Source organism: Pungitius pungitius, chromosome 8 (assembly GCF_949316345.1).
Source record: "Pungitius pungitius chromosome 8, fPunPun2.1, whole genome shotgun sequence".
NCBI lineage: Eukaryota > Metazoa > Chordata > Actinopteri > Perciformes > Gasterosteidae > Pungitius > Pungitius pungitius.
Genome location: NC_084907.1, coordinates 8,425,653 through 8,448,312, shown reverse-complemented (window position 1 = coordinate 8,448,312; position 22,660 = coordinate 8,425,653). Strand labels below are relative to the sequence as shown.

At 42.8% G+C, this 22,660-nt stretch overlaps 2 protein-coding genes across 9 annotated transcripts; both read right to left on the bottom strand.

Moving 5' to 3' along the window:
- Nucleotides 1-18,396, bottom strand: LOC119230159 (C->U-editing enzyme APOBEC-2). Of its 8 annotated transcripts, none has more exons than XR_009956813.1 (6): nucleotides 17,987-18,396; nucleotides 15,601-15,825; nucleotides 14,194-14,502; nucleotides 2,067-7,351; nucleotides 1,674-1,761; nucleotides 1-1,583 (listed from the first exon to the last, which is right to left on the bottom strand). XR_009956813.1 is itself a non-coding variant. In XM_062563937.1 (4 exons), the coding sequence occupies exons 1-3, from the start codon at nucleotides 18,211-18,213 to the stop codon at nucleotides 14,199-14,201; spliced, it is 756 nt and encodes a 251-aa protein (XP_062419921.1). In that variant the 5' UTR covers nucleotides 18,214-18,396; the 3' UTR covers nucleotides 10,896-11,749; nucleotides 14,194-14,198. The 8 variants fall into 8 exon arrangements, 3 of the variants coding, with proteins under 3 accessions (XP_062419920.1, XP_062419921.1, XP_037347088.1); XR_009956814.1 differs by having other exon boundaries at nucleotides 1,674-7,149; nucleotides 7,240-7,351; XR_009956815.1 differs by lacking the exons at nucleotides 1-1,583; nucleotides 1,674-1,761; nucleotides 2,067-7,351 and adding exons at nucleotides 7,367-8,451; nucleotides 8,916-9,088; nucleotides 9,316-9,358.
- A 3,113-nt stretch (nucleotides 18,397-21,509) lies between these two features.
- On the bottom strand, nucleotides 21,510-22,264 carry LOC134132270 (zinc finger BED domain-containing protein 4-like). The gene is made up of 2 exons (XM_062563905.1): nucleotides 21,917-22,264; nucleotides 21,510-21,744 (listed from the first exon to the last, which is right to left on the bottom strand). The coding sequence occupies exons 1-2, from the start codon at nucleotides 22,141-22,143 to the stop codon at nucleotides 21,510-21,512; spliced, it is 462 nt and encodes a 153-aa protein (XP_062419889.1). The 5' UTR covers nucleotides 22,144-22,264.
- Nucleotides 22,265-22,660: the final 396 nt, after the last annotated feature.

Sequence of the window (22,660 nt, the reverse complement as noted above, 5' to 3'; positions counted from 1 at the left end):
ATTTATACACTTTAATGTCATCGACCTTGGATAGATTGATTTTCATAAAAACATATTTTTGACAATTGCATACTGTTTTGGGACTGATGGTAAAAAATTTAGGGTCGCCTAATTGGTGTATTTGTTGTATCTTTCTGTACCATCTGCACAGTTTTTGACCCCCTAGTGTCAGAAGTGCACCTCCAACACTTAACTTTTATTTGTGGTGGGAATCCGACAAAGTAAAATGTCTGAGGGCGAGGCAAGTTTATTTGTATAGCACATTTCAACAACATGGCAATCAGAATCAGAAACATTTATTTGCCAAGTATGTTTAACATACAAGGAAACTGTCCGGGTTTGTCCCAAACCAGGCTGCAGGGCCATGACAACAAAGAGGGGACATCGCGAGCAAGTAATCAGAAAGGGATTTTATTTGACTTTGGCCCTACAGTGGGGTGTGGAGTCAGTAGTTTCAATGGTGGAGGTGAGTGCATGCTTGGTAGGTACGTGTGTATGTGCGTATATAGCAGGTCAGAAATGTGTTTCATTCCTATAGAATTTAGTGCATTATAAACCAACAGCGGGATTTAAGTCAACTCTTTGATGTGATCCTTTTTCCTGGTGAAAATTCTAACTACATGTAGATCTCTGGCCTGGTTTGTGGTTTTCAACATCAGCCATTGAAGCTAAGCACATACTTTCAATTGTTGGTACTTGGCCGCAAAAAGAATGACCTCTTTTTTATTTGAAGAAAGTTCTGGCACATCCTGACATTGTTGAGCGTATGATTTGCGCAAAACCAATGTCTGTAGTTTTCTCTGCCCCTTTCCCCAAACCTGATCAGTGACAATGTGTATATAGTCGCATGTAGTACATCTGCCGCTGGTTGTTGAGGTGGTGCTCTGTAAATAATAGGTGCCAGAGGGGGACGGCATCCATTCCTCTTTGGATATAAGGATTTTGGATAAAACCCAAAATCTGAACAACCATTGTGAAAACAGGGCTTAATTTTTATGCATATTATAAACTCACCAATGTGGCGCCATTAAAAAAACCCTGTAAAACTGTTTTACTGGAAAGGTTTCAGAAAATGCCAGTGTTGCACAATGGCAAATTTTAAGTAGAACAATTGAGCCATAAATACATGTGTCATTTATTTGTGTAAAGGTCAACAAGTATGAAAAAAACAGACATTCTGTGTCAATAGATTGTGTAGGTTAGGTTTGACTGTATATTTATATAATGACAGCACATTAAGCAATTGTCTTTGACAGCTATATGATACATGTAACTGTAAAAATACAAACTATCCATTCACCAGTTGGATTTGCAACATTTAGCAGAAAAACTTATGCGGATTCTTCTGGTTTACACAACTTTGTCTGCTTGTTCCAACTGACACTGGCATACTGGTTTCTGGTTTCAGCTTTGTGTACAACAGGTTTGGCCTGTTGCAAATGACAGAGTATGATAACATCTCAATGGTTAGTCTTTTGTATATGAACTTCCTTTAGCGCTGATGGCTGCCACCATTCTGGCCTGTCACATTTTTTTATCTGATGGTTCTGTAGCAAAGTAGAAACTATTGGGCTGTTCATGTCCTGCAGAAAAAAGTGAAAACATTTTTTATGAACATTAATATTAATATTAACTTTAACACTTTCACCGTCTAGTTTCAGAGTCCTTCTTACTTTCTAGGCCACTCGTCAATAAGAAGATCATCCCTTTTGCGCCATATCTCCACTACTCCATGTAATGTTTCCTTGCACAAGGATCCATCTGTGAATGTAAGATAGTGATATAGAAAGTAAATAGTGGCTGCTTGCTTTGTAGTCTCTGTCATCTGTGCAGGAATATAAATGTGAATCCACTTCTACAAAAAACACCACTGGTGAACTAGATGCCAGCAATGGAATAAGTAGTCCAAAGGAAATTTGCTGAAGATGGAGGATACCAAGGGCAGTAAAATTAATTGTTTGCTTTGACACTCAAATAATGGAAAAAACATTTGAGAAGAAGCTTGCTTCAGAATTTAATTCATGCAGTGCCAGTGAATCATTTCTTTTGAGCATTTAAATGAATACCTTGATTTTTGCTTAGTGTCTGTCATGATCCTTGCACTGTCCCTCAATTGATTGTCCATCATAGCCAGAAGGAGGGACACAGCATCCCAAGAATCTTACCCCAATGGGCTCACCACCTGTGGAGGAAACCGATGGGGTCGGGTGCGTTGCTACAAGCGTGGCAGTGACAGTGTCTAGACGGAACAGACCTGGGCGGCAGATGCTGGCGCTGGCGCTGGGGACGTGGAACGTAATATCAAAATGAAAACTAGTTCATGTGTTTGTTACTTCTAGTCTGGGCTATTGTAATTCTTTCTTATCAGGCTGCTCTTGTAAATCTATTAAGTCTCCAGTTCATTCAGAATGCTACAGCACGTGTATTGACAAGAACTATGAAAAGGGATCATACTACTCATGTATTAGCTTCTTTGCACTGGCTCCCTTTTAAATCAAGAATAGAATTAAAGGTACTTGTCCTAACCTACAAGGCACTTGCTGGTAAGGCACCGTCTTATCTTAAAAAGCTTTTAACACTGTATTGCCATACAAGGCAGCTGCACTCTATAGATGCTGGTTTACTGGTTGTTCGTAGAGTTTTAAAAAGTAGGATGGGAGCCAGAGTCTTCATCTGAAGAAGTGGTCAGAGACGTGGAGGGGAGTTATAGTGACGTTAGCGGTAGAGCAGTTTCTGGTGAAGATGTAGTCAAGGTTATTGCTGGCTTTGTGAGTAGGAGAAGAGGGACTGAGTAAGAGTGCAAAGGTAGAAAGTAAGTAAGAGGTCTGATGACTTCTCTGTCGGACAGGAGGATGAGCGGAGGGCCATTTTCAGGGAAGTTAGACATGAGGATGTCCAATTCTTCCAAGAAATGACCCAAAGAACCTGGCGGACGGTAAAGAACAACAATATTTAATTGTACCGGCTGAGTAACTGTCACAGCATGGAATTTGAAAGACAGTAGGGTGGAAGGTGAAAGAGGGTAAAGAGAAAAGCTCCATTTGGGTGAAATGAATAAACCTGTTAACCACCTTGGTTGGTGCCTTTTAAAAGATGTTTGACATCCAGCTATGAGTGGAACTGCTCTTTTAAAAACATGTAAAATGTTGTGTTAGCGTGGACCAGGGAATTGGGCATAATGTTAATAAAGCAAGAAAAAAAGTTTTCACTTTATTAACAAACACTTCTTGCCATATTTCCAAATGAGTTCTCAGGGTTGCTTTCTCACCCAGCCTGTTTGCAATGTTTGCCCATTTTCTTTGGTTCATTTAGAATTGTGTCACTGGAATTATATTGTGAACTCTCTCTAACCAGCCTAAGTACAACTTAAAGGTAGATTATGGTCTGCTTCCATGTAACATGGATATTGATTATTCATGTTTAAAGTAACATAATTCAACATATTGTAGTAACCACAGTTGTAAAATCTCCGCTGCAGGTCCCAGAAATGTGATGTCCCCCGTGGGTTTTGATGACACAGCCTGGAAGATAAAACTATCCCATCCATGATTGTAGCTCTCTGTCTAGTTAATTCATGTTTACACAAAATTGTACAATGTGAACACTACATAAACCGGAAATATAAATAACTATGGACCTACAAGAGTTAAAGGAAGCCATCCAAACAGAAGCCATCTATATTATGCTTGGTCTCAAAATTGAGGACTACAGCAGTTGTACATTAGATATTTTATTTCCGTCATTGCTAATCCAACTAAATTGAGAGCACTCCCAACACACTTGACAATCATTTACTGCAATAGTTTAATCTATTAATTAAGCACAGTACTAAAAAAAGGTATACATTGTGTGCAAACACACCCACACCTTAGTACGGTGAACGGAGCTCTGATCTCCTCCTACTAGGTCAACATACTTGTTTGGCAGGTAGATTTGGCCGAAGGCCAGAATGTGTGTGCAACACGTAGGTTACTGGAAACCTCATGATCTCTGCCAGAAAAAATATGAGAAGGAAAGTTGGGGTGGATTTTAAAACTTTAAATATTTTCAAACTTACTTCATCTATCTGACTCTTGGTGAGGCGCCACACACTCTCACCGACCAGGAATTCTCAGTAACACACGTACACAACAGATCCAGATCCTTAAATTCAAAGAGATTTATTGGAGCAGCGCATACTCAAATAAACCCAGCTCTTTCCGGAAAGACACAGAGAGTCATTATGCCCTTCTTCCACAGTTACTTATTAAACCACCTTGTTACACTTTCATTTTGATCACCATACTTACTCATCAAAATCTTACTGCACATGTTGAATTAAATGTGCAGACATTCATTCATCCATTTATTCATTCATCATTAACTGCTTATCCGGGTCGGATCGTGGGGGTAACAGTTCCTGCAGGGGGCCCAAAACTTCCCTTTCCCCGCCATATCTACCAGCTCTGACTGGGGGAGACCGCGCTAGGGAGGCGCCCAGCGGGCATACTTACCAGATGCTTAAACCACGTTAACTGGCTCCTTTCAACACAATGGAGCAGTGGCTCTGCACCAAACTCCTCAGGGATGGCAGAGTTTCTCACCCCATCACTAAGGTCAACACCAACCACCCTGAGGAAACCTATTTTACCCGTGACCTAGTTCATTCTTTCTTTAAAGTGCAGACATGTACTATTCAAGTTAGAACTCTGTACTTAATGTCTACTGTGGTGGAAGATTTTGCGCAGACAATCATAAAGTAAGAAACAAAGGCTCTGAGTCAAATATGTCTTTCTCCGTTTATTTCCTTGCAAGGGAAGAAAGGTCACAACAGCTACGTGCTCTGCAGACTGTCATGAACCTCCTTGCCCCCTAACAGAACGAGGCAGTTCTTATACCTAAGTTCAGTTATCGGTGGCGTCAACAGAAACCTTGACCACCTTGTTGAGTATCTACAGCCAGGATACTGGGGACATCTAATCCATGTAAGACATTCTTTGACCATGGCCTCACCCTCCCAACACTTGAAAACAAATCTGGTTATACACATATGACCTACTTTGTTTAGTCTCTACAGCTAGGCCGCTGGGGACATTTATCAGTGTGGAACACTTCAGCTCTTATACCATGGCCTTTGCTATCTCAGCACTTGCAATGAAGCATATGTAAGCAGAGTTACATATATTTTTGCCATTACATTCCACTCTTTTGATTACATAATAAACACACACTAAGCATCAATTTAGGATGCCTACTCTAAAACATTTACCATCTGATATTTACCACATCAAATATGATGAACATGTACATCCGGACATCGCTCACAAAGCTCGGCCTGTCACAGAACAAAAACTCCCTACAAAAACCCTCCAAAATGGGGGAAAATAGGAAGAAATCTGTTAAGAGAAGAAAAGACTGAAAACCTTCTCCCAGGATTGAGCGTTACACCCCAGATGTCATGTGTACAGTATAACCATTTACTTATAGGAAAATAAAAAATGTAAATCACAATACTGAAACTTGATTTACTATCACACAATATAGATATAAAATATTGTGAAAAGGTCATTACATCAATCATACTTTCGTGACACACTAATAAATCCCCCCACGTTCCTACTACTACATATTCTTGCTCCTTACCTATACCTAACACCCTATACGGAATCCCTTGCCTTATAAATGTAATACATCCCCCTCCACCACCATTTTCCCTGTCTTGTCTAACTGATATGTATTCATATATTATAAACTCCAAATTAGGCCATATCTAAATGGTGTATTGCTGCTTTAACAATAATCTGAATTCTTTCAGTTTTAGACTTAACTTCAGTCGTAGCATTTATCACCCCTGCTATGAATGTCACTATTTTCTTCTTCTCTTCCCATTTCTCCTTTTCTTGATGATCTTCTCGTACTACCCTTTTTCCAACTTCTTCGCTCTGATTCTTCTTTTCCTTTTCCAGTCACAGCTTCAGCATAAGAAATGTTTCCTTGTGTTTTATCTGTTGTACTTTTACTTCTTTTTTATCACTTCACATCCCCAAAATGCCACACTATGCTCCCCTCCACAGTTACAACACTTTGGTCTTACTTCTCCACACTTTCCATATTCATGATCCCCAGTGCATCTAGCACACCTTCTCTTTCCTTTACAGACATTAGCCATGTGCCCAAATTCTTGACAGTTATAGCATCTCAATGGTTTAGGCACATACTCCCTTATGCTGTATCTCATAAATCCACAGTGTACCTCTTTTGGTACATCCTTTGTTTCAAACTCAATCAACACAGACTGTTTCCATTCCCCTTGTCATTCTTACTGCACTTTTGACTGATCTATTCTTCAATTTCAGATTCTCCACCAACTCTTTCATATTCACAGTAAGTGGGATTCCATATATCACTCCCTTACTTCCTCAACTTCTTTTCTCCCCCACTCTTACTACTTTTTCTATTTTTATTTTTCCTACTTCATCTTCTTTGCTTTTTCCATTTGCTCTTCATTATTACATCCTAAAAGTAGATTTCCATCTCCCTGAATTCTTGCATACGTCACCTCTCCTACTTTTTCTCTTATTATCTTAGTTAACTTAAGTGGGTCCATTCTTTTAACTCCTTCTCCCTCAAGTCGTACTACTACATTAAGCATTCCTGCTTTAGGAGCTTTCCTTTTATCTTCTTCACTTTCCGTCCCATTTTAACTAGTACAATCTTTTTCTTCTTTCTTTTACGACTAACCTCCTTTTCCCTACGCACTTTCCCTACCTCTTCCCAATCACTTTCCCTCCTCTCGTCACTTCCATTCTCCTCCATTCCACTATAATCCATACAATCCTCCTCTTGTCTCCCATGTAGCAGCTCCATTTAAGTTTTTAAATTCGATCAGAGGCTGTGGGTGTATAAGATAGTACCGCTACCGGACCTATACAGGCCGTCGGCCGATACTATCCCACCCCACTTCCTACTCGATTTAACTCACCCACACCCAACAAGTATACACTTTGTGTTCCAGCCTTCCTCTCGCTGTTTATGTGCCTCAAAACAGCCCAAACCGTGAACTCGCCGCTTGCAACCTCTCGCTTACGTCTAGCCCTCCAAGCCTGGCGCCGGCTTGTTGAGCGGGCCAGATCTTATAGAGGGGGTGATTGTGATTGAGTGCAGGTGCGCCTGCAAGGGGAAACAGGGAAGGGGAGGAGGAGAGACGAAAACAACAACGAGCAACTACCCAAATCCAAATCCACAGCAAAGTCTGCTTACCTCCGTGTCGCTTCACGTTAAGAGTTTAATGGTGGAACAGATGCCGAGTGCCCAGTCGATCCACCAATAGAAACTCCTGGTTCATTCAGCGGCGTCAGCCCCGAAAAGAAATCTAAGAGCAAATCATTTTGATCCGAGACCAAAGGTTTATTTTCCGAGACCAAAAGCTTTTGTTTTGACACCAAAAACAATAGTTTCATAAGCAAAACTAATGAATAATTCTTTCTCAGTTTATATATTTTTACTTACAAACTTCATTTTTGCTTGCAATGCGAGAAATTTGCTCTCTTTTGGTTTGCATAATAAAGACACAAATCTTCATAGTCGAAGAGCACCTGTGTGCCAACCTTCAAGTTGATTGGACATCGGGGGGAAACTGGCCTAGTGTGGTCTTTTTCAAATTTCTAGAGGGCGCTATAGAGACATTTCTTTATACCTAAACGTGAGACCCAAAATGATTAAATGTTTTAACATTCCAAATATCTATGCCATATTTAACAACTTTTTGAATATGATAAAGGTCCCAAAAAGGGCTGCGGTTTGTGAGAATAATAATAATAATTCCTTGAAATACAATAGGTTCCTCTAGGACTAGTCGTAGCGAGGACCCTAATTATGCATCTCTAGGCCACCATCCCCTCTAAATCCAAATTTTTGCACTATGACCAAAAAAGAATACACCCGGTGTTACGTGCCAGCAGGGCCAGACAGGCCTGTGTTGTTCTGCCTCCCCCTTGTCTTGCAGGTGCTTCCAGGACCCAGCATAAATGGAGGTGATTGGAGTCCACCAGTTTGCCAGCTGCTGAGTGGCTCACATTTGTTTGATCCAGCCAATCGCTGTTGGGGCTGCCCACAAAAGAGGCACACTCTGACAGGGGGGCTAGGACCACAATCAAAAGCAGACTCGACGCACGGTAGTTAGGGGCAATTCTTGTATTTAATCCAGGCAGAGGTTCGGTACACGGGTAATCAGAGAGAGGAGGCAGATAAATCCAAGTCGGCAGGCAAAGGTTTGCGGGTGGACAGAAAAGGTTCGAAACACGGGAAGGCACACTGCAGAAGATCGCTGGTAAGCTCATGGGGTACAAGAGACAAACTGGCACAGAACGATTGGTCGGCAAGGGCTAAATACACAGGGCAACGAGACACAGGTGTAAACAATAAGGGTGGGGCTTGTAATCATGGGGGCGGCGGCACACAGGTAGGCGGTGTCTGAAACGAGAGGGAAGGGTGATTGACAGAAGACACACAAAAATCACTTCATGACCATAATCCCCAGTCTGGGGCTTGCAGTACCCCCCCTCCTAAGGCCGGCACCAGACGGCCCAGGCTCATCAGGGAACTTGAGGTGGAAGTCCCTGACGAGGTTAGGGCCCAATATTTTGCGGGCTGGTTCCCACGACCTCTCCTCTGGCCCGTATCCCTCCCAATCTACCAGATACTGGAGGCCCCGGCCGCGGTGTCTGACTGCCAAGAGCCGCTTAACGGTGTAGGTTGGTCCGCCATCAATGAGTCTGGGGGTTGGTGGGGCTTTGGTGGCAGGGACCAATTGGCTCTCCTTGGCTGGCTTTAACCGGGCTACATGAAACGTGGGATGCACTCTCATAGGTCTAGGGAGTTTAAGCCTCATGGCCACAGGGTTGATCACCTTGGAGATGGGGAAGGGGCCAACAAACCTTGGCGCCAACTTGCAGGACTCCACACGAATGGGCAGGTCACGCGTAGATAACCACACTCTCTCGCTGACCCGATAGTTAGGGGCTGGGGTCCGTCGCCGATTCGCCGTCCTCTTCAACCGTGCAGAGCTCTTGAGGAGGGCCTGGCAGGCTCGGTCCCAGGTGCGGCGGCAACCACTGGGAGTGGGCCAGCCTGTGACAGCCTCCACCTTTCCTGGCTCCATTTGCACCTTGCCCTCCGACACAACGAACCTCAGGAATGAAACGGTAGATATGTGAAACTCACTTTTTAGCCTTCACAAACAGTTGATGGTCAAGGAGGCGCTGGAGAACCTGCCTGACATGCACCCGGTGGGTCACTTCGTCGGAAAGATCCAAATGTCATCCAGATATACGAACACAGAGATGTAGAGTAGGTTTCGGAGGACGTCATTCGCCAGAGCCTGAAAAACAGCTGGAGCATTAGTTAGTCCGAAAGGCATCACCAGATACTCGTAATGCCCCCTGGGAGTGTTGAAAGTCTTCGATTCGTCCCCCTCCCTAATTCTGACCAGATGACAGGCATTTCTTAAGTCGAGTTTAGTAAAGATCTTGGCCCCTTGTAGCAAATCGAATGCTGACGAAATAAAGGGAAGAGGGTACCTGTTCTTTAATCCCCTGTAATCGATACAGGGGCGCAGAGTCTTGTCCTTCCTGCTGAAAAAGAAAACCTCTGCACCCGCTGGGGATGATGAAGGTCTGATCAGGCCCGCCGCCAACGAGGAGGTTACGTAATCCTTCATAGCCTGTGTCTCCGGTGCAGACAGGGAATGAATTCTCCCTGTAGGAGGAGATGACCAATGGCGCAATCATACTCCCGATGTGGAGGCAGAGAGGTGGCTTGGGCCTTATTAAATACCTCCTTAAGATCGTGGTAACATGCCGGTACCCTGGAAAGGTCCGGGTAGTCTGAGTCCAATGGCGACAGCGGTTGCGGCGCAGGTAGTGGAATGGTTTGAGACGGTGTCGTGGAAAAACATTGCGTCGAACACTCCCTCCTCCATGCAATCACTGTCCCCGAAGACCAGTCCATATGGGGGTTGTGTTGGGACAGCCAGGGAAAGCCCAGAATGATGGGGTGTTGCGAGGACTGGAACACATGGAAGCGAATGGTCTCTGTGTGGTGGTCCGGGAAGGTTAACTGCACAGGGGATGTGTGGTGAGTGACTCGACAGAGTAGGCGCCCATCGAGGGCACTAGCTTCCAGGGACTTCGGAAGAGGATGCCTCTCTAATCCCAGTCTGCGCACCAATCCGCTGTCCATCAGGTTGGCGTCCGAACCCGAATCCACCAGCACTGTCTGACTGAGAAAGGTGGTTTGAGAGGAGTTGGAAACTCTGGGAAGGCCCGAGGCGGACCTACGGACAGTGTGGTAAGGCTCACCAGTGACGTCCTCCTCACTGGTGAGCCTGATCTTTAAGTGGACAGGAGGCAATGAGGTGGCCCCTCTGGCCACAGTAGATGCATCTACAGTCCCGCAGGCAACGCTGCCGCTCCTCGGGGGTCAACCTGGTCCTCCCGAGTTGCATGGGTTCCTCGGCTGAGTGGTGGAGTGCAGGGCGATCGGGAGAAGTCTGGTGTCTAGCATGCGAGTCAGTAGTGGGATCGCTGTGGAATGGCTTCCAGTTGAGACCTGTGCCAGGTCTCCTAGTGGGCGGGGGAGGGGGTGAGCGGGAGGCTGGCAAGTTAAACAGGCGGCTAGGTCTCTCTCTTAAACTCACCTAGGCCGCTCTCTAACCCTACAGCAAGGGCGGTTAAGGCCTCAAGACTCTCAGAATCATCCCTCAATGCTAACTCCTCCCTCACTGGGTTAAGTCCTTTGAGAAAAAAAACCTGGAGTGACGCATCGGACCACCCGGACCCTTGTGCTATGGTTCTGAAGTCGATTGCGAACTCTGCCATGCTGCGGGACCCCTGTCTTAGAGAAAGTAGGCGTGAAGCAACGTCTTTGCCGCCAACTGGGTGATCAAGAACTCGCATTTCATCTGAGAAGCACTGATATGAAGAGAGTATAGGAGACTGGCTCTCCCATATGCTGGTAGCCCAGGCCAACGCCCTCCCAGTCATGGAGCCCATCATGAAGGCAACCTTAGCTCTATCGGTGACGTATCTATAAGGCTGTTGGTCAAAGATTAATGAGCGCTGCATCAAAAAAGACTTGTTCCCAGGTCTCCGGCGTAGCGCTCCGGTGCAGGCACATTTGGCTCCTGGGAGCAAAAGGTGGATCGGGCAGATTGCAAAGGAGGAGTAGCCGCCTCTGGGGCTGGAGGGGCGACTAGACGAAGCTGCTGTCCCAGCTGGTTCACCTCCACAGAAAGAACTTGGAGAGACTCCATCATATCTTGAAGAAGTTGGTCATGGTGCCCCATGAGGACACCCTGTGAGGCGACAGCCTGACGGAGGGAATCTGGGTCCGCTGATTCCATGTTGGCCAATTTGTACTGACAGGGGGGCTAGGGCCACAAGGACCTGGAATCAAAAGCAGACTCGACGCACGGTAGTTAGGGGCAATTCTTGTATTTAATCCAGGCAGAGGTTCGGTACACGCATAATCAGAGAGAGGACGCAGATAAATCCAAGTCGGCAGGCAAAGGTTTGCGGGTGGACAGAAAAGATTCGAAACACGGGAAGGCACACTGGAGAAGATGGCTGGTAATCTCATGAGGAACAAGAGACAAACTGGCACAGAACAATTCGTCGGCAAGGGCTAAATACACAGGGGAACGAGACACAGGTGTAAACAATAAGAGTGGGGCTTGTAATCATGGGGGCGGCGGCACACAGGTAGGCGGTGTCTAAAACGAGAGGGTAGGGTGATTGACAGAAGACACACAGAAAAATCACTTCATGACCAAAATCCCCAGTCTGGGTGTTACACTCTGGGCTCTCAAAAAACGGTCTCATTTGTATTGAAGTCTGTGAATGGTGAAGACACTTGTTTCCAGATTTAATGATTTGGTTTGTGGTAAGGAGGTAGACTGCATAGGTAAGTCTGGGGTACCCTGTACACTTTTTCATGTAGGGTCTTTTTCATGTCTAGAAACACTAGGTTTAGTGGTTGGTGCCAATCCCTGTATGTTTTGTAAACGGTGGTTTGTATAGATCTCAGTCAGCCTTTTGTTTGTTTTGTATTCAGAAGACAGATTTAGTTAGGCCTAGTTTTGGTTTGTTAATTTTGATTATTTGGCACAACTATATTGTCCCTAACTCCACCACATGTGTGTCAGTTGTCCTGTAATAAACACTTGATTTTGAACTTTACTTTGACTGTTGAAAATGGTTGTTGTAAAGTTATTGTTTCACATTGTGGTCGTAACACCCGGTATAGGAAAGAGCTTACCTGGGGGGTATTGCACAAAAGTAGAATTAAGAAATCTGGGCTAAGTGATAAAGCTCCACTTGACTTAGTGTGACCTGCTCATCGCGGCTTAATCGGTTGCACGTTTTTCCGAGACTAAGAAGGAGGCGCTAAGTCGATCCAGGAGCAAATATCTCGGATAAGTGCACGTCCGTGGCTTTCTTAAGTAGACCACGATATCGATCACAGATTTACTGATGTAGAAATGGAGAATACGCCGTGCGCAGCATATTTCTGACCCGCTGAGCAGCAACTTATAATGAAATGTATGAAGAAGTGAAGCATATCATACGCAAAAAATGGAATACGCAGCTGTAACTAAACAAAGAGAAAAAGCAGACAATCGCGGACTGACTGAATGCTGAAGGATTTACAAATATCTCCTTACTAGGCAAGTTGTACACTTTGTTTTGATTGCCTTAATATGATTGTTTCAAAACTGAGCAAAGGGAATTAAACCTCCTCTGGAAATGTATCAAAAATCTGAACAAACATGACTGGACATCAAAGATCCTGGCAACAAGTCAAGATAAACCATTTTGCAGGCTGGTAAGTGCCTTAACAGAGGATGTTGCATGTGTACAGACTGTGGAAATCCTTTTTGGTGTAACACATTCTTCTGTGGCCAGGGAAGGTAATGTAGATGTGTGCCAAGGACTTCAGGGCAAAAGCACACATTTCCGAGGGTACGGCAAATAGTGCATTTATTTACAGTTTCGGCATCTCCCACGGCATATAAAACATGGGTCCTGAATTTAGGCAGTGTGTTAGCTGCCTGCTGTATTTAAATTCAGGTAAACGTGCATTCCATGTGTGCTTCCAAATTGTGTCTGCTGTTTGACGTTAGAGATTTGTAGGCGGTGCACAGCAAAAATCAAATTTGACTCTAGGGCGGATCTGGTGTAGATGAGGGCAGATCCGCCCCATTGTCAACTGCTAAGTAGGGAGCGCTCTTATTATGATTCTAAATGTGATTTTTTTTTCAAGATAGGATGTTATGACAGATGAGTCATTTGGAGCAGACATGACATGTACTGCAGGTTTTTTTACCCTCAACGCCACAGATTGAACTTTGACTTTGAAACCTGATAATCAAAAGCTTTTTCTTAGTGCTAAGTTAGAGAATCATTGCCCTGTTTTGCTAAAGATTTCAAGGTCAGACACAAGTCTGACAAGGAGGGAGTTAAGGACACACCAAGCACCATACAACACACACACACTTTGGTCGTTTTGTTTACATTACGATTAGAAGACCCTTAAATCGTATGTGACTGGGTCTTGTGTGGTGGGGGAAGAACCTGCTTCTTCCTGATTTTAGTTAGTTGTTCTTCCGACCTGCGGGCCGGAAGAATTGCTCCTGCCTTTGCAGACACAGTGCTGTTACTTGACCTGTGATCTGACAAATAAATCTCCCAGAACGAGATAAGTTGTTCGGCTGAATTCTGCTTCTACTTTAATGTAATGTTATCAAAACAATATAATCTGTTGGTTTTTAGATGACATGTGTCTTTTATCAAGGAACAGCATAATGCAGCACATGTTCAGCAGTAAGAGTGAGGTTAAGTGGTTTAGCACAAAAAAAGGACTTTATAGTCTGTAAAGAGAGACAAAATTAACTTTCCAGTTTTTTAATCCTTTCGTCCAACTTTACATTTTCTTACTTTTCTGCACCAAGCCAGTTGCTGAGACACACAATGTAATTTAGGTTTTCAGACCACCACACCTCTACTGTGTTAAGTGATGACTTGAGTCTATTATTTTTAGACAATCTGACACAGTAAGGATGTCATGAACTAGTAAAGAGAACATTGGAGTATTTATTGGTTAAAATTACCATTTTTGCATGTTTCAACTCTCACTAACTGATAGTATCACACTTACTATGGTTACTGTAGAATGTCTGCCAGCTTCCCCTGGTAGTACTCATAGTTTTCTTTGCAGTCCTCCCATAGGTTAAGAGGTTCATCTTCATTCTCCACAAATGTATCCCAAGTATAGGAGAAGTCCAGAGGCTTCATAACCCTCAGCTTACAACCTGCAGTGTGCAGGGCCTTCAGTCCGGCCTGGATATCAGTTTCCTCCCACTCAAACAGCCGTGCAGCAAAGATGCTCAGTTTAATGTTTTTCCTGGCCTTCAACACTTCAGATATTTTTGCTGCACAAGCAGAGCATGGGCTGGAAGACACATACCTGAAATAAACAGAATGAAGTTTTTTTTATTTTAATTTGCATAAATCTCTCACTATCACTGTATGAGTGTGTGTGTTTAATAGGATATGTGACATCATATACAACTTTGTGATTAGTTAATTCATTAGGGCAGTTATTTGATAAGTGGGGTTGGTGTTTAAGGTTTTTCATTTATTATATGTCCATAGAACTCATTTTTCTGTAAATTATGTTGCTAAAGGCACAATTTTACATTTACGTGGGTTCATGCTCAAATCAGCATTAGTATAGTGGCCAAGCGGAGTAATCTCAACTGAGACACTGAGTCAGCGCATCTTTTTTAAATATTCCCATCGGAAAGTGGCTGCCTTGAGAAATAATTATTTATGACTCTCAACCATAACCTTATTTACTAGGAATGATGAGTCATTTACTTTGGCACTGTAGTTTAGCTTAGAAAGTTTTGCTTTTGACCAAAGCTTGACAATTCATGTTAGGTTTACTTGAGCACAAAAGCATCTTTTTGTGTGAATCACAGCTCAAAAATGAATATCCAGACTGAAAATAAGTAATCTTTTAATTAGCTAAATTAGCTACATTTTCCATGACACAGGCATTTTTTTTTGGCCTCTGCTCAAAATTGCATCCAAACACTAAACTAGCATATCTTTGCAACTACAAGGTTTATCTGGACGCACAGCATGTCCACTGAGCTTTCATAATTTGAAAAATACTGGAAATAATGAGGAAGGAGCATTTATGATTGAAAGTGATAATGTGATTCGGGCCTCTTGGTTTTCCCATAACTTTGGAAAGGTTTGTCTAAGAAAAATGTTACGGAAATTGCCATAATCAGGGTAAAATGTGCTTGCGGTTCCTTTGTTAGCATCTAGCTTTTGACCGATGTGTACAGTTTGTCCAGTTTGTGCAAAATTTGCATATGAAATTTCATAAATTGTGTAATGATTGTTTAAATAGTGTTTGAAGCATGTTCAAACTGATTTTTTGGCTTTGAAGCCCAGGCTTTAAGCTTTCTACAAGTCGTTTTATTTGTTCATGATGACTGCCTCTAATTTGATCTGACATCTGAAAGCACAAAAACGATTAAGAGGTATGTACCAGGTGACTGTGTATCTGACTGAAGGGTCATAGTTTGGAAGGCACTGTATGAAGAAAGCCTCCTCAGCATGAGACCCCGTATGCTCATCCTCCAGATAGCCCCTCATCAGCCCATCAGTTGTGTTCCCTTTATCTACAAGGTAACACAACAAGGTCTTGTTGCGTCCCGAGGAGTATTCCACATTCTTGAACTGGAACTTGAAGGAAAAAGGTTCAATTCGGTCCCTGTGTAAAAACAGAATGAATGAAAGAAACATAACCATGTCAGTTTCAAATTCTTAAATAACCAATAGGAGACTGATCATTAGATTAGATGCGTATGTGTCTTTGTGAGTGACTTTAGTTGTGGATAGAGACAGGTAACAACCTTGTATTCTGTTGCATCAAACAGGAAAATGTATTGTTTCACGGTAAAACTTTATAAAGAGCCATTTACTGCCTGTTGACCTCCTACTTGTAGGTGACTGTTGTCATTTCTATGATTGTTACATAGTTTGTTATGAAGTTATAATTAACTAATTCAATTATTTAATTTAACTAACCAATATAAATACTGTTGTACTTGTTGCAGTTAATACTTGAAATGCACTTATTGTAAGTCGCTTTGGATGAAGAGTCAGCTAAATTGGGTTCTTAAACTTTCTAACCTCAGAACCCAACTTATTAAGAAAAAGGTGCCCCGGGGCCCGTTCAAATATTACCCTGTCTTGGATTAACTAATTTATGTCATTTAGGGTTGGATTTTGTATTCAATGATGCATTAAATAAAATAAAAAAAGGTTTAACAAGCAAAAACCTGATACAGTGATCATTACAAAGATATTTATTTATTATCTGTATGTAAATCTGCACAAACCACACAAACAATTCATGGAACAGATAGTTAATATAATAATAATTTGAAAGCCTCGAGCCAGGCTTAACACAAAAATTACTTTTGCTGCAGAAACTAACTGAAAAAATAGAAATGGAGTAATAAAATACATACAATTCCAAATTCCACCTGCTTTCCCACGATCGTCTGTGCATTGACTTTGCATGGAATCTACTCGTGCAAATAATTTGCTTAGCTTTTGGCAGAGGTGTGGACTCGAGTCATGTGACTTGGACTCGAGTCAGACTCGAGTCATGAATTTGATGACTTCAGACTCGACTCGACAAAACGTACAAAGACTTGCAACTCGACTTGGACTCGAGCCTTTTGACTCGAGAAGACTTGCTACTTCCCATGAAAACTGGGGGAAAACATTTTCACACCGCCGCGCTGCTGTTTATCTGCATCTGTCAAAAAAATGTGTATGCTGCCTGCACGACATCCAATCACTGCAGACCATTTTACCGTATCAACGAGACAGCTCGTTCATGCTTACAAAAATCGGAATTTTTGAACCCGGATTCAGACTCCGATGGAAATCCTCGCCAACATTATGTCAACGTCCGTTTTAAAGTATTATAACACAGTCACAGTCGATCCACCATTACCCTTCCCTTCGTAGTCTAGGTCTGTGAGGCAGCGCACCATCACCCAGGGTTCCCCGTCACCACTATAATAAGAGGACTTGAAATGACTCTAAACTAAAATGGTAAGACTTTGGACTCGACTTGAGACTTGTTGGCTTTGACTTTTGACTCGACTTGGGACTTGCCTCATCTTTGACTCGACTTGACTCGGGACTCGAGGGCAACGGCTTGAGACTTACTTGTGACTTGCATAACAATGACTTTGTCCCACCTCTGGCTTTTGGTGTAAACGCAGCATAAGAATGCATTTCAATATAATATATTTCATATCTCTTTAAATAGTTAGCTAAATTAGTCACTGGTCACGTTTTAGAGTTAATTAAGTCAAATTTACAAATATAATTCTAAAATATTTTAAAAGTGGGTTATGTGTTGTGCCGTTTTGGGGTCAACATAAGGTGTAAGAGATGATATGTTTTATGGAAATGTGCAACGGTGGCGTGTGGAGTCCGCTGGGAACCACAAGGAGTGTCCCTGAGCAAGACACCTAACCCCTAATTGCTCCCCCTGTAAAATGTAAACCATGGGTTAAAATCTACTGTGAGTCACTTTGGAAAAGAGCGTAAGCTAAATGACATGTAACGTAAAATAGAATTCTGTTAAGAAAACACTGTGAGACAGACTTGTTATAACATTGTCATAACTGCAAAAAACAATAATTTCATTGGAAAGTTTTCAGGAATAAATTTTCCTTTCCAGCATGGAAAGGAAAAATCAACTCTGATTGCTTCAGATGTGGGATCTTAATATTCTCTCAACACTGAGCATACAATCTTTTCAAAATAAAAATATAGCGGATTTATAATGAGGTAACTGCTCATCATTTACTCTGTTTTGTGAACCATACGTATTGATGTGAACCTACCCTTTGATGATTTCAAAAGCAGGTAGTTCCATTGGCTCAACCTGAAAACCTGCCTTCTCACTGCCAGCTACTGCACCGTTGGAGGAATCGACCTCTGATAAAGGGACATCTGCGTTATCCTGTGCATGCCCTTCTTCATTCTTTACTTTTTGTACATCCATGGTCTTTTCAGTGGACAATTCTTCTTTTCTCTTTCCTCTCGTTAGGGAACATCTTTTCTCAGCCATGATGAAAGTAGGGTTTATTAGAGAATTTGTGGAAAAACTAGAAGTGGAAAACACAGTTTGTAAATTGGAAATGAAAATATAGAAAGGAGGAAAAAGCCCTGAATCTAAAAACAAATAGACTAAGCAGAAGACAAGCAGAGAGGATTGAAGACCAAGTGAGGGGGGGGAGTTAAAGTGTAGAAAGCAAAGGGGAGAGCAGAGGAAGAAAGTAAGGAGCTAACCAGGGGGGAGCAGAGGAGGAGAGAGAGAGGAATGCTAGAATTAGACCATATAGTTCACAGGTTTGTCTATACATCAGATATGAATACTCACTTATTGGTTTGATGACTTCCTGAGAAAATATATCTACTTTGGCAAGGAAAAACTTTATTCAGACATAATACAACTAGCAAAAAAGTGCAAAGCTTTTACTTCAGGAGATCAAACCAATTATGTGGTTCTAATAGCATTCAAAGCTTCAACATCACAAACAAAACACTGGATGACATTTATATATTTTTGGCACGTAATGTACAACATTTAAGGATAATATATTTAAACTCAGCTTACAGTTCTGTCTATAAGCAGCTTAAATCTAAAATCTAATATTGGCACTGGCCTTTAAGGCCCATATGGGTCACACCATGGTAGATCTACACAAGCAGCTGCAGCTAACATACCAAGTAGATCTATTTAAAGTGGGGGAGATAGTTCTGACACATGGTCTCCGCTTATATGCCTTTTGACAGACAGACTGCAGCTGATTTTGCATGGTGGCAGAAGTGTGTTAGTATTTCAGCTGTACTATTGCATTACATTACATGTCATTTAGCTGACTCTTTTATCCAAAGTGACTTACCACATAGAGATACAAACTCAGAAGAACAAGTAACAAGAAAGTACAATTTTCATCAAATAAGCAGTTTCAAAACATGTCTTAGAAAAGTGCCATTATAAGTACAATTTAAGTGCTACCCTTTGTTAGTGCTACGGTTTGCTAGTGTTTTAGTCAAGGTAGAGTCTAAAGAGGTGTGTCTTGAGTTTTCGACGGAAGATGATTGCGCTGAATAACAGGATCAGTACAGACACCAGCTGGCCAAGAAAAGGCTAGGTTGAGTCAGAAGTAGTGATGTGAGGTTCGGATCTTTTTACTGACTCGGTTCTTGTTCAGTAAAAAGACCGAATCTTTTTTCGGGTCATTCGTTCATTTCAACGGGGGGGGTAGGGTAGGGTCAATTCCACGGCCAAATAGCCAATTCACTAGCCTAAATCCGTCCAATGCAAGCACTGCTATTCTCATGTAGGGCATTTCATAAGCTGTTTGTACTTCGGAAGTTCATGGCGGAGGTTTATCCGGGTTGGTCCGCTCCAAACGCCGAATCGGGTCGGCGAGTGTCCGCTGTGCCTCCTGCACGTAGCCCGGCGGCGGCATGTGAACAAACACCGACCAGGATGAAAGAAGCGAAATCACGGGGGGTAAACGGTTTGCAGTTAATGATAAAACAAATCCTAGTGATAGGTCGTTGCACATGTTGAGTAGAAGCACACTCTGTCTTACCGGCGAGCTCCGTGTCGCGGTCCGCTCCGAGCAGCTGGAAGCCCGCCAGCTGGAGCGCGGAGTCCGGTATCGATCGACGGAGCCACCGTGAAGCACAACACAGGGGATGTAGAAACATTTCGGCTGATGTTTGGGGGGTGGGGGGGCATTGGTATTTTCTCAATAAAGATTGCGTGGTTACACCTTGCTTGTAAACAAATATCGTTCGCGTCTTAAAGTGAACCTTTCAGTTTCCTCTCGCTACCAGTGCTGAGCCTATGCAGGTCACGTGAACAACGAACAACTTACTCGGCCGACGACCGAATCGCCTCCCGACCGTGTCTTCGGATCAGCAATTTGTTCGTCTGCCGAGTAAGGGTCTTTGGATCGTTGTTCACGTGACCTGCATAGGCTCAGCACAGAAGGAACTGAAAGGATTCGTTCGTTGGCCAACTAGGTCTATGTACGAGCTTTGGATCGTTGTTCACGTGACCTGCATTTTTTGTCGAGAAAACTGTTACCTCATTCCCTTTTGCGTGACCGCTGTTTTTAGTATAGAAAGACGTGAATTATATTGGTCACAAGTCATAGTGATCAGTTTTGTTATTTTCACTTTACATTTACAGTTTAGTAAGTGTTTGATGTGATAATTAAATGCCACTGTGATAATAAATTATCATTTAAATCCTTACAAACCTTCACGTTGTACTGTATTTTTCTTTAAAAAATATGATCTGCCACACATTCAAGTAAGCAATTCAAGTAAAATGGTATTTTATTATATGGAAAATTCAGTTTAAGACACTTGAATTAGGTCTGTGAACTTTGGGTGACATTGTCCGAGTAAGTGCAGTAAGTTCACACCAATTAAAAGAGATCAGGTTACGCATGTAGGCCCTTCTGCACTTCATGTTGGTGCCAAAAAAGGGTGGATCTGGCTTTGAAGTACAGCTGTCAGTCATGGCTGTCTCCAAGGAAACCATGGCTCTTCCTCGCCTCCCCCCCCCCCCCACAGTTTTGCACTCGGTGACTCGCAAGCCATCTAGAAGTTAGTGTGTCCCTTTGAATGAAATCCCAAAATAATCATGATGTAAAATGTTTTTATTGTAACCCAAAATCAATATTGCACCATGCTACATTTATCAATATTTTACTCGCTGCATATAATAAGACACTTTACATTATAGAAAACAGTATACAACCGTATGTTGTGCTTTGTAACAAAACTATATCAATAGACATAAATAAGGTTAAATAAAAATTAAGTTAAATCACACTATACATCCACAGAGAAATACAATTAACAGTAATTAAATCACACTAAACACCAAAGGAACCTTCTGTAACAAAACTGCAGTCTAGGGCCTGCTCTAAGGCAGGTTTGCATTTAAGAAAACAAGCTCCCGCACCTTGGATGGGCTGAGCCTGTTTCTTCGATCAGAAATGATCTGACCCGTTTTGGAAAAAACTCTCTCAGAAGGCACGGATGTGGCCACGATGCACAGTCTTGTATTCATGACCTCACAGAGGCTTTTGTAAACTGGTGAACACTTCATCCACCATGCCAGAGGGTTTGATGTGCGGGGTAAAAGTGGCTCAGCGAGGTAAGCCCGCATCTCCATCATGACATCAGTAGAGACCGTTTGTGTGGTAGTAGAAGGCCTCAAGCTTGCAACCCTCTCATCAAAGTCCTCCCAAAACCTGGCCCATGTAGCAGAATCTAGATCCTTTTCCTCACTATGGAGGGGGTTGACATGTGCTGCAGCTGATGTAATCCTCTTCACTGCCTCGTCTGCTGCTTTGCTGTTGACAAAGGCTTGCTTTTTGAACCTCGGGTCCAAGCAGGTAGCATCAGCAAGCTTCTCAACACTTTACTGAACCTCTTCAACATTTCTGTCATCAGGCTGTCCACGAGGTCGTTTACAGGTTTATGAATGGAGGGGTTCCTTTGATTGCGGGCAACAATCCTCTGAAGGCCTCTGGCCATTAAAATTACTTTGGAGGCAGTCACATACCTAAAGAAATGAACAATTATTTAAAGTAATTAATACAATGTATTATTAAAAACCCAATATATACCTGTTTATGAAAAAAGGGTAACAAAAAATATGCATCATTAAGGAGAAATTAAGTTTGCAATCTTGATTTAAAATAGGTGTTAATCACTTAAAGGGTTAATCTACATACCTCTCAGCGCTCACTTCAGTTGTGACCTCCTCAAAGGGCTTGACAATATCCACGGTTTCTTTAATAATTTCCCATTCCTCTAGGGACAATGTTGGCAGAGACGCATTCACAAGTGCCAGGGTGGAGATGACAGGATCTTTGACCTCTAGAATTCTTTTCAACATGTAGAATGTTGAATTCCACCTTGTGACCACATCCTGCTTTAGACGTAATTGCTCCTGTCCCATCTGTTGCTGTGTGGCCTTGAGCTTCTCTGTAGGAACTTCTCGTCTGTGGTCGAACCGTTAACCAGGTTGCTTAGCCCTAAAGTTGACTTTGTGTGGACCCCAGAGTGTCAAGTCGCGTTCGATAGTGCTAAGTACCTCCTCTGCCACGCTCCCGTCCTGGCTGCCCCAGACTTTTCCAAGTCATTTAAGATGGAGGTGGACGCCAGCGCTCTGGGAGCTGGTGCCGTACTCCTGCAGGAGGACGTAGAGGGTATAGACCATCCTGTATGCTACATTTCGAAGAAGTATAACCGCCATCAGCTTAACTATTCGACCATCGAAAAGAGACCCTGGCTTTGTTGTTGGCCTTACAGCATTTTGAGGTCTATGTGGGTTCCAGCTCTCTGCCGGTGGTGGTTTACACTGACCACAACCCACTTGTGTTCTTGGCTCGTATGTACAACCATAACCAGAGACTAATGCAGTGGGCCTTAATGGCACAGGAATACAACCTGGAGATACGGCATAAGAAAGGTCC